The following is a 12,272-nucleotide window of genomic DNA, read 5'->3' on the forward strand; positions in this document are numbered from 1 at the left end:
AGTCAAAGAATATCTTTAGAAACATGAACATGTGGAAGTGAATAATGATCAGTCATATTTTAACTTTCTTAGCAAATTTTGGCCTAGATTGATGTTTAATAATGACAAATTTTGGAATTTAAAAGAGTCTAATACCAAAACAAGATAGATGGGTTGAAGTTTTACAAAATTGAGGGGGAAATTATTAAACATTATTGAACTACATGGTTAACATTGAGGATATGTCAGATTAGTCAAAAGAAGGCATTGCATGATAACTTTGATAAATGCCAACCCAGAAAAGTAGTATTTAATTATATTCAACATCCCTTCCTCTTAGAAAATTTTAGTAAGCTCTGAATGGAAGGAAACCTAGGTAAATATCTTACATTTAAAACTGGAATATTGACGGGGCACCAGGGTGGCTCAGTTGGTTGAGCATCTGACTTTAGCTCAGGTCATGATCTCACGGCTCGTGAGTTCAAGCCTCGCATCGGGCTCTGTGCTGATAGTTCAGAGCCTGGAACCTGCTTCGGGTTCCGTGTCTCCCTCTTTCTCTCTGCCCCTCCCCTGCTTGCACACTGTCTCTCTCTTTCTCTAAAAATAAATAAAACATTAAATACATAAAAAAATAAAAATGGAAAACTGCAAGCATTCCCGTGAATGTCAGGAGAAAGATATGAATACCTTTATATTGACAGTAAAGCTCTATGTTTAAGTTTTATTATATTCTCATTTTCCATTTGAATAAGAAAGCAAATAAAATAATTCTATAGAATTAAAAAATATAGAGTAACAAGAGTTCAGTAAAGCAAGTAGTTAGAAGATAAAACATTCAAGACTCCATAGTAAATAAGATTAAAGGGGAAACTATATGATCACCTCAATAGATAAAGAAAATGTAGTTAATAAAATTTAGAACCACTCATTTTTTTAAAACTCTAGAAATAGAAATGTAAAGAAAACATTATACTTAATGGTGAAACATTGAAAACTTCTTTATAATCAGGAACAAACCAAAAAGGCTTACTATCACCACTGATAACATAGAACTGGAAGTGTTATCAGTGCAAAGGGTGACAAAACTCTAGCATTACTTACAGATTACATGACTCTGTCAATACAAATTTTGGAAAGATTATACAGAAATATTGTTAGAATTAATAGCAGTTTAAACTCTACTCATATATTATCAAATATTAGTCAAAAATAGGAAAAAATAGCATTTCCCATTTGCCATACAAAAATATGTTCAATTAATAAATAAATCCAACAAAAGATATGCAAAACTTCCACAGGAAGAAAACAATGCAAAACTCATTCAAAGAGATGTAAAACAAGACCTAACTACATGGAAAAATCTATCCTGTTTACCACTTGCATGTATCAATAATGTAAGATGTTAAGTCTCCTCCAATTTGATTTATAGTTTTAATGCAATACCACTCAAATCCTTACACATCTATTTTGTGTATGGGTGAGTTTTATAAGCTGATTCTAAAGTACATTTGGCAAATTGCGGTGCCTGGGTGGTTCAATCGGTTAAGTGTCCAACTTTGGCTTAGGTCATGATCTCGCAGTTTGTGGGTTTGAGCGCCATGTCGGGCTCTGTGCTGATAGCTGGGAGCCTGAAGTCTGCTTCTGTCTCCCTCTCTCTCTGCCTCTCCCCTGCCCGCACTCTGTTTCTCTCACAGTCTCTCAAAAATTAACTAATATTAAAAATAAATAATAAATAAATAAATAAATAAATAAATAAATAAATAAATAAATAAATAAATAAATTTGGCAAATTAAAGGGCCTAAAATAGTGAAAGAAAATGCCTAAAGAAGAAGAGGGTAAAAGAACTTCTGGATTTCAAGACTTATTATAAATTCCAGCTTTTAAGGAAGTGTGTAGGACTGACACAGAAATAGACAAATAACAAGTGCAACACAATGAAGAAGCAGGCCTGGGCTTATATGGAGCCTTAGTATTAGACAAAATTAAATCAGTGAGGAAAGAATAGTCTCTGCAATTTAAAAAAAAAATGGTTAAATTCTACATCTATACTTTCAGATAGTATGTGGTCATTTGAAAAAATAGATTTTGGGGGCGCCTGAGTGGTTCAGTCTGTTGAGCATCCAACTTCAGCTCAGGCCATGATCTCACAGCCTGTGAGTCGAGCCCCACATCAGGCTCTGCACTGACATCTCAGAGCCTGGAGCCTGCTTCAGATTCTGTCTCTATCTCTATCTCTCTCTGCCCCTCCCTTGCTCTCTCTTTCTCTCTCTCTCAAATATAAATAAGCATTAAATAATTGTTTTAAAATAGAATATTTTTTCTCTGTTCTGAATTAGAAAGATTGTTCATTCAATAGATATTTGGGGGCCATGTACTATACCAATCACTATAAAATTTTTCTTCCAAAATATATTACTTAGTTAAATTAGCAAATTACAACATGACATGAAATTATGATTTTGATTCCTGTCTTTTTACTTCTATCTCACACATCATCATCCTTACAAAATAGTGCTCTTTTTGTCTGATTCTGTTCTTCCCCTCCTCTCTCTGTCAACCATACTGCTGTTCTTTGCCAGCTGCTAAACACCAGTCACCCATCTTCTTCTGAGTTTCTAGACTAGCTGTTGTTTCTGCTACAAAAAAGTCTTTCATCAGAAGTCCCCATGGCCTACACTCTTGCCAAATTAAGATCTGTATCAAATAGTTCAACTCTTCGCTGACCATCCTATTTAAAATTGCAAACTGTTACCCACCTCATATTCCATCTCTACAATTTCTATTTTAGTGTTTTTATAGCATATATTACTCTCCTGAATCTTTTATTTTTAAATGTTTATTTCCTTATTGTCTGAATTTCACATTATGTAAACTCTATAAAGGAAGAAATTTCTATTATTCTTTGCTATATATACCAACACTAAAATAGCAGCTGGCATGTGGTAGGAATAAATATAGTAGATATGTATGGGTGTGTGTCTTTTTGCACAAAAATATAGAGAAAGTACAAAAGGATAATATCAAATTGTTTCTACTAGTTATTTCTGGGGAGGAGAGTGGTAATGGAGGAGGGATGAAGGGATCCTTTCATGGTTTACTTCATATTTTACTGTGTTGTTTGAGTTAAATAGTATAAAAAGTTAAGTTTTTTAATATCCCTGAATCTCTTCCAAATAAAACATATCAAATAAGGTATCAAAACTCAAAAACTATGGACAGTATCTATAACAAAACTAGGCAACAAAGTATTCCTGAGAATCCTAAAATATAAGCAGGTAGGACAAGTCAGCTATAAGACCTGCATATCAGCATATCATGGGAAGAAGCTAAAGAAGCAACAGGTCATCTGATTGACCTGAGAACAGAACTCCAAAGACTCCATGGGTACTCACTGGAAAGCTGAGCAGGTCAATTTGATTGTTATTTGATTGCAGCTAAAACTTGGAAGAATTTTTACTCACCCCAATTCACTGGGAAGGGCAAGTGTTCTGTGGCAGATCTGAAAAGGTCAAAGAACTCTTTGAGCTTTCAAAGGTAATTGGAGCTCCCTTCCAGGAAAAAGTCCTACACTGAAGAGACACTACTATATGTATAATCCAAACTGAGAGGAGAAAGGTCACAGGAGAAAAAGAAATCCAAAGTCCAGAAAAAAAGTAGGGTGAGGGGAGAAGCAAAAGAAACATATCTCAGAAAATATGAAACAAATATTTTTCATCACTGTATGGTACCAACAGCAAAGGGAGCTTCAGACCCTCAAAAACCTTATACTCCATCTTGAAAGTTTAGGAATGCTAATTTCTTATTAAAATGATTAAACCAAATGGATCATGTTTGAATGTCATACAAAGTTATAATAAGAAAAAGAAAAAGAAGATGTAAACAAAATCCCTACAATAAAGTATGCCAGAAAGATATTCCCACCAAAGGATTAAACTGAATCCTTATATTTCAAATAGAGCTAAAAGAAATTAATAAAATGATAAAGACATAAAGGAACAATATATATCACAATTTAAAAAACTCAGTAATGAGGTGACTGAACCCAAGAAAGAATTAAAGATAAAACACAACTTTTTAGATTGCTTCTTTTTCTTTTTTTTTTAGTTTTTATTTAAATTCCCACTAGTTAACAATGTAATATTAGTTTCAGGTGTAAAATATAGTGGATCATGGATCAACACTTCCATACACCACCCAGTGCTCATCTTGACAAGTGCACTAACTTAATCTCTATCAACTTTTTAACAGATTAACCCACCCACCTCCTTTCTAGTCACCATTAGATTGTTCTCTACAGTTAAGAGTCTGTTTCTTGGCTTGCCTCTCTATTTTTACCCTTTACTCATTTGTTTTGTTTCTTGAATTCCACATGTGAGTGAAATCATATGGTATTTGTCTTTCTCTGACTGACTTACTTTACTTAGTATAACACTCCCTAGATCCATCCACATTCCTGTAATTAACAAAATTTTATTCTTTTTATAGCTGAGTAATATTCCACTGTGTGTGTGTGTGTGTGTGTGTGTGTGTGTGTGTGTGTGTGTGTATCCCACATCTCCTTTATCCATTCATTAGTCAGTGGACACATGATCTGTTTCCATAATTTGGCTATTGTAGATAATGCTGCTATAAACATAGAGGTGCATATATCCCTTTGAATTAGTGTTTTTGTATTCTTTGGGTAAATAATGCAATTCCTGGATCACAGGGTACTTCTATTTTTAACTTTTTGAGGAAACTCCATACTGTTTTCTATAGTGACTGCACCAGTTTGCGTTCCCACCAACAGAACATGAGGGTTCCCTTTTCTCCACATCCTCACCAATACTTGTTATTTCTTGTGATGCTGATTTTAGCCATTCCAACAAGTGTGAGTTAATATCTCATTTAGCTTTGATTTGCATTTCACTGATGATGAGTGATGATGAACATGTTTTCACATGTCTATTGGCCATCTGTATGCCTTCCTTGGAAAAATGTCATTCATGTCTTCTGTTCATTTTGTGTGTCTATGAGAGAGAGAAAGAGAGAGAGGGCACATGCATGTGAGTGAGGAGGGGAGTGGCAGAGAGAGAAAGAGAATCTGTTTTTATCTTTTTTTATTTTTTTAAGAGAGAGCATGAACAGGGGAGGTGCAAAGGAAGAGGGAGAGAGAGAATCCCAAGCGGACTCCATGCCCAATGCAGAGCTCCACACAAGGCTCAATACCTATCATGAGATCATGACTGTGAGATCATGACTGTGAGGTCATGATCTGAGCCAAAATCAAGAGTCAGAGGCTTAACTAACTGAGCCACCAGGTGCCCCTCTTATGTTCATTTATTAATTGGATTATTCATATTTTGGGTGTTGAGTTTGATAAGTTCATTGTAGATTTTGGATACTAACCCTTTATCAGATATGTCAATTACAAATATCTTCTCCCATTCCATAGGTTGCCTTTTAGTTTTGTTGATTGTTTCCTTCACTGTGCAGAAGCTTTCTATTTTGATTTACTCCCAATAGTTTATTTTTGCTTTTGTTTCCCTTGCCTTAGGAGACATATCTACAAAGAAGTTGCTACAGCTGATGTCAAAGAAATTTTCCCCTGTTTTCCAGGATTTTGATGGTTTCAGGTCTCACATTTAGGTCTTTGATCCATTTTGAACTTATTTTTGTGTATGCTATAAGAAAGCAGGCCAGCTTAATTCTTTTGCATTTTGCTGCCCAGTTTTCCCAACACCATTTGTTGAAGTGACTGTCTTTTTTCCCGTTGGATATTCTTTCATGCTTTGTTGAAGATTAATTGACCATACAGTTGTGAGCTCATTTCTGGGAAAAGAAAACATAGTTTTAAAAGCAAACCAGAAAGAATGCAGATTAAACACAACACAACAGATGCCTCTAGAAAAAATAGATGAAAAAAGGAGGACTTTTAAAATTAAAAAATTAAGAAAGGCAATGAAAATCCTATACATATATATATATATATATATACATATATATATATATATTAAAAGTCCCTAAAAAATAAAACCCAAATAATATATTAAAATGGTATAAATACTAAATTATTTAGCATTTTAATAAATATCAGTATCATAAATTACATTTTCTGAGGTAAAAGTCTTGAAATTAAGTATTGTAAGGATACATTGAATATTTGGAAAAATTACCCAGAGTAACCAACCTGAAACATATTTTAGAAAAACTATTGGACTTTGAAGGAAAGTAAACTTCCTTGAGGCGTCTAGGCAAAAAGAAACAAATATTTATTATTTATAAGAGAAAGAAGTTCAGTATGTCATCAGAGCTTTGCATACTAATTCTTTATTCCAGGGGAAAATGGAATAATGTTTTTCTGGCACTCAAAAAAAAATGTGAGCCAAATATGATGTATTAGGCCAAACTGACTTACAAATCAGGCCACAAACTGTTGTGAACATCTAAAACTCAAAAACTTTCTTTGAGCACTTTCTGAGGAATTTCAGGTAGAGAATGAACTTCAGGTAGTCCCAATGACAGAGATGCAGACATAATGCCTACTAGATAGTTTAAGATTTAATGGTAGTTAGAAGAGAAACTGTGGGGTATGTATACTACACATACTATACAATATAGGTAGAATAGCTCTATAAGAAAATGGAAGTGGTATATGAAGTACATATGAAGAGCAGAGTATACATACTGCTTGCCTTATAGTATTAACTAGGATAACAGAAATGCATGGCCAACTAATCTTCCACAAAGCAGGAAAGAAAATGCAATAGAAAAAAAACAGTCTCTTCAGCAAATGGTGCTGGGAAAACTGGACAGCAACATGCAGAAGAATGAAGCTGGACCACTTTCTTACACCATACACAAAAATAAACTTAAATGGGTGAAAGACCTACATATAAGACCAGAAGCCATCAAAATCCTAGAGGAGAAAATAGGTAACAACCTCTCTGACCTCAGCCACAGCAAATTCTTACTAGACATGTCTGCAGAGGCAAGGGAAACAAAAGCAAAAATAAACTATTGGGACTTCATCAAGATAAAAAGCTTCTGCACAGTGATGGAAACAGGAAAACTAAAAGGCAACTGATGGAATGGGAGAAGATATTTGCAAATGATACATCCGATAAAAGGTTAGTATCCAAAATCTATAAAGAACTTATCAAACTCAACACCCAAAAACAAATAATCCAGTTAAGAAATGAACAGAAAATTTGAATACACATTTTTCCAAAGAAGACATCCAGATGGCTAACAGACACATGAAAAGATGCTCAGCATCACTCATCATCAGGGAAACACAAATCAAAATATAAGGAAATACAAATCACTGCTGGTGGGAATGCCAACTGATGCAGCCGCTCTGGAGAACAGAATGGAGGTTCCTCAAAAAATTAAAAATAGAACTACCCTATGACCCAGCAGTTGCAATAAATACAATTGGATAAATTGCATTTTTCTAAAGGATACAAAAGTGCTGATTCCAATGGCACATGCACCCCAATGTTTATAGTAGCATTATCAACAATAGCCAAATTATGGAAAGAGTCCAAATGTCCATCAACTGATGAATGGATAAAGATTAGATGTGGTACATATATACAATGGAATACTACTTACTTTGTGATCAAAAAGAATGAAATCTTGCCATTTGCAACAATGTGGATGGACCTGGAATGTTTTATGCTAAGTGAAATAAGTCAGAGAAAGACAAATATCATATGATTTCACTCACATGTGGAACTTAAAAAACACAACAGATGAACATAGGAGAAGGGAAGGAAAAATAAAATACAGAGAGGGAGGCAATACAGAGAACAAACTGAGGGTTGCTGGGAGGATGTTGGGTGGGGGGAAGGGTTAAATGGACGATGGGCATTGAGAAGGGCACTTGGCAGGATGAGCACTGGGTGTTATATGTAAGTGATGAATCACTAAATTCTACTCCTGAAACCATTATTAAAAAAAAAAAAAACTAGGATAAAAAGGACAACACTGCAAATCAGTTACTGGAGAGGAAGGTACAGAGGGAATAAAAATATTATATGAAGATATTTATTGTATCATTAGAACACAATTGCAAACCTCAAATACAAAAAAAAAAGACTTGAAAAACAGTGACACATCAAAAACAACCCACCAGAAAAAAAAAACCAGAGTGAAAAATATTTCATATAATGTATATTAAATATAGTATATAAACTGCAACTTTTTTGTAATACAGTTGAAAGAAGAACACAAATATATATATAAATAAAATAAACAATAAAGGTTAAACTATAATTTTTTGAATGTTTAAATATGGGGGAGAGAAAGAATAGCATAGAGTACAGAGATAAATGCTCAGCCTCTTTGACTATACATTGTTTTGTAGTTTTAACTTCTGAATTATTTAAATATTTTAAATAATTATAAACTAAAATTAAGTTTTAAATAAATCATTCCTAAAATTAGAAAACAAACCTAAAATAAGTCAAAATTGCAATTACAGTTTTGTGTTTGCTAACAACACGTTTGCTAACAACATAAGTTGTGACTTGGGATTTTTAAAAATAACGTTTAATAGTTGGGCTCCAAATAAACAGACATGGCTCTTGACTATCCTCCACGTCTAACAAACACAAGAAAACAAATCTTAAGTGAAATGAGTCAACTCAGGGAAACGTTACCCACTATCTTTTCTTTTTCATTTCTCTAGGAAAATAAAGGAAAGTCTGGAGTGCTTCCCTGTTAAGTTAAATAACTTGATCCACACACTCGCACAAATGACAGCCACAAGTCCTGCCAAATCTGCTTCACAGACTCCTTCCCAGGAATCCTGTATGCTGAGTGCAACCAGGTCAATTCAAAGAGCGACAATTTTAAGGTTCAGTAAGAAAACCAGTAATGTAAGTCTCAAGTCTGTCATTTGACTTAAATATCTGTTGACCTCATCTCAGACTTCCCTTCACTATGCTATACATCCTTCCTTATATCATGATACTTTTTTTACTATGCAAATGAAAAATCAGTTACGGTTTGAGCAGAAGTGCCATTAAGGAGGATGTTCTAAGGAGAAATCATAACAACCAGAGCTATTAGTAGAGAACCATCAAAGAGAACAGTTCCTGCCTGTAGTAGACCATAAATCAAGAGCTAATTAAAGTGTCTGCATGAAAAGAAGAGCAGAAATTAGGCAGTCTGTTCCCAGCACATAAGATTACGATATCTTTATATACTGTGTTTATAGGTAATTCTGCCTTTACAAATTGCATCCTTTTGTTCGTGGGATGACATTTTGTGGAAAAGTTCTTGCTTTGTTTAGCTTACATGAAACCATATTTTAAAATGTATCACAGGTTGATAATGCCACCTTTTGATTTTTGTCTATTTTCTGCAGCTGTATCTAATCCAGGTGATACATGGTAACAATGAAATGAGCCTGACAGAAAAATCATTTGACCAGTTTTCAAAACTTCACAGCCAACTTCAGAAGCAGTTTGCATCATTGACTCTCCCAGAGTAAGGCACTTCCTCCCCTGTGTTTTGTCTGCAGTTCTTGTCCTTGAACATAAGGAAAAATTATGGTTATGGGATTTTCTATTTGTGAACAACACAGCATTCTGACTCCAATGGCATTGAACCTATCCCACCAGAGTCTGTATGACTCCCAGAGTAAAGAATCTTTTGTCTCATAAAACAGAACAAGGTTTGCAATTTCTCTGTTTGCCTTTAGCCATTGATTTTGTAGACAGAAAAATTCAGGAGTGATTTCATTTTTCATCAGTTACCAGGAAAATTGTTTTATTTGCCTGTTTTTAAATTTAATCTTTTTGGGTTTTTCTATAAAAATAAAATTGACATTGAAAATGCAGAACTAAGTTGGATATATCTACTCTTTCAACAAATAATTGCAGTTAAAAGCCCTGATACATTTATTTTCCATACCAGAAAAAGATTCATTAATATCATTTAGCATAGAAGTAAAATTTACTAATACCAACTCACTTTTGTTGTTAATGATTAACTTTGACTTGGATCGTCTAAATCTAATTTGTCATTATGTTTCTTTTCAAACAATCTTGAAAACCATTGCTTTTGTTCATGTTATCATTTTTAAAATATTTAAGTATAAACAAATTAAGAATATAACTGCAAACAACTTCTGTTCAAATAAACCTTCTAAAATTCATCACTTAGAACTTGCCAAATTTAGGTCATAGATTTCAGTGTATACGAAAGGTGTATCTTGACTTTAAAAAGGAACTTGCCAGAAATTATATTGGCACTTAGGTAAATCAAACGTTGTTTTATCTACACTTAGGAATTTTTGTTAAGGAAATGGTCCCTTAATAATGTGAATGTCCATATCTGACCTGACATACTTTGTACATGTGGACGAAGTACTAGGCTTTTTACTAGGCTTTCAGGATTTAGTCACCTTCCAAAATACAAATCTAAGCAAAGTTATCAATGAATGGAGAGATATGGGGCAATATTGAAGAGTGAATAGTTCACTACTTGCAGATGCTACAGAAATTTTGAAATACAGATGCTTTAAATATCAGGAAGTCAACAAATTAGAGTAAGAGTATGTTCAAGAGACTGAGAGGAAAGGAGTGTCATTGTGGAAACTTAAAAGCAACACCAGCTTTAAGAATTACTGAAAACGGGGGCGCCTGGGTGGCTCAGTCGGTTAAGCGGCCGACTTCGGCTCAAGTCATGATCTTGCGGTCCGTGAGTTCGAGCCCCGCGTCGGGCTCTGTGCTGCCAGCTCAGAGCCTGGAGCCCGTTTCAGATTCTGTGTCTCCCTCTCTCTGACCCTCCCCCATTCATGCTCTGTCTCTCTATGTCTCAAAAATAAACGTTAAAAAAAATTAAAAAAAAAAAAAAGAATTACTGAAGACCATCTGATAAAATAACAGAAAAGGAGGTGCTGGCAAAAAAAAAAATTCAAAGTTTGACTGCAAATATTGAATTCAACATCAGGGACTGTCATTGTACTCTACCAATTAATGATTTAAAATGTTACTGTTCAATGGCTGCCCTTTTTTGGTTTCAAGAACTTCTCTGTTCTACACTTTTATCTGTCCACTACACTTAACATAACTTGTAAAACCTTAAAAATGTTAATAATCTCTCTCCATATGTCTCTTCTTGATTTTTCAGCTTTAGTTCTAAGATTATGCCTTGTTCAACTGCCTGACAATGGTATTTAAAAAGATTTTAAGACCGTTCAAGCAGTGTGTGGGGGGGGAGGGGGGTTGGAGGTGGGGAGCATATAGTTCATGTATGCCCTTGACAATATTTGTATGCTGATAGTTCCAAAGGAACCAAGGCTTCCAGTGATACATATAAATGAAGGATGAAAGCAAGATTTCCTCTGACTCCCAAATTTACTAAGAGAAGCCCTACAAGAATTATGTTAACCTGATCTGGAGAGTATGATCAGAAAGTTAGAGTCATGAAGAATAAAATTCACATTATTCATAGTATATGACAGGGGTCTTCAAAGCAGGCTCCTTGTATCTCCCAAGAATACACAGGCATTGGAATCTTCCATACAATTAAAGGTCTTCTTTAAATTAACCTGCTTAAAAATTAAAGGGTTGATTTCCTTTCCCTCTTCTACTTTCAACATTGTTCTTCTCCCGACCATCTAGAACTTATTTTGGTACGTTGTCCCAGAGAGTAAAAAATCTCTGAGAATCAAATAAAAGGCAAGTTGAGACACTGGTGTTGGTACTGGGGGAAAAAAAGGAATTATTCTAATACCCAGATATCAAATCTGTTTGTCAGTCAGATGTTTCCTACTCTTTGGCATGAACAAAATGGCAGGGGACATGATGGTGCTGTCACATAAAAGATAAAAACTCATTTTCACAAAATGATTGCTATATTATATTTGACATGTAACTGAAAAGCATTTCAGACAATTGAATGACATTACTATGGCTAAACTCTTAAATTCTCTCATACTTAATTATATACAAGATTTTTTAGTACCTACCTCTGAAAAAAACATCAACAAGGGAACAGAATTGATATTGAACTCCAAATTACTCTAACAATAAGGAAAATTCATCTACAGATATACAAATTAATTTTTTTAATGTTTATTTTTGAGAGAGACAGAGACAGAATGAGAGTGAGTTAGGGGCAGAGAGAGAGGGAGACACAGAATCCAAAGCAGGCTCCAGGCTCTGAGCTGTCAGCACAGAGCCCGACGCGGGGCTCAAACTCACGAGCTATGAGATCATGACCTGAGCTGAAGTCAGACGCTCAACCGACTGAGCCACCCAGGAACCCCCAAATTAATATTTAAAACCTGCCCAAT

General features: G+C 34.6%; 1 protein-coding gene across 6 annotated transcripts in view; it reads left to right on the plus strand.

Annotated features, from left to right (window-relative positions):
• The window catches only part of PIK3C2G (phosphatidylinositol-4-phosphate 3-kinase catalytic subunit type 2 gamma), a 355,118-nt gene that overhangs the window by 278,170 nt on the left and 64,676 nt on the right, over positions 1-12,272 (plus strand). For all 6 annotated transcript variants that reach the window (XR_007154196.1, XM_047868249.1, XM_047868251.1 and 3 more), the window contains 2 exons: positions 8,655-8,844; positions 9,336-9,457. Coding sequence is in view for 5 of the 6 variants with exons in the window: in XM_047868249.1 (XP_047724205.1) it covers positions 8,655-8,844; positions 9,336-9,457 (312 nt within the window). In the remaining variant the exon portion in view is untranslated. The remainder of the gene's footprint in view (positions 1-8,654; positions 8,845-9,335; positions 9,458-12,272) is intronic.

This window comes from Prionailurus viverrinus, chromosome B4 (genome assembly GCF_022837055.1).
Source record: "Prionailurus viverrinus isolate Anna chromosome B4, UM_Priviv_1.0, whole genome shotgun sequence".
Taxonomy (NCBI): Eukaryota; Metazoa; Chordata; class Mammalia; order Carnivora; family Felidae; genus Prionailurus; species Prionailurus viverrinus.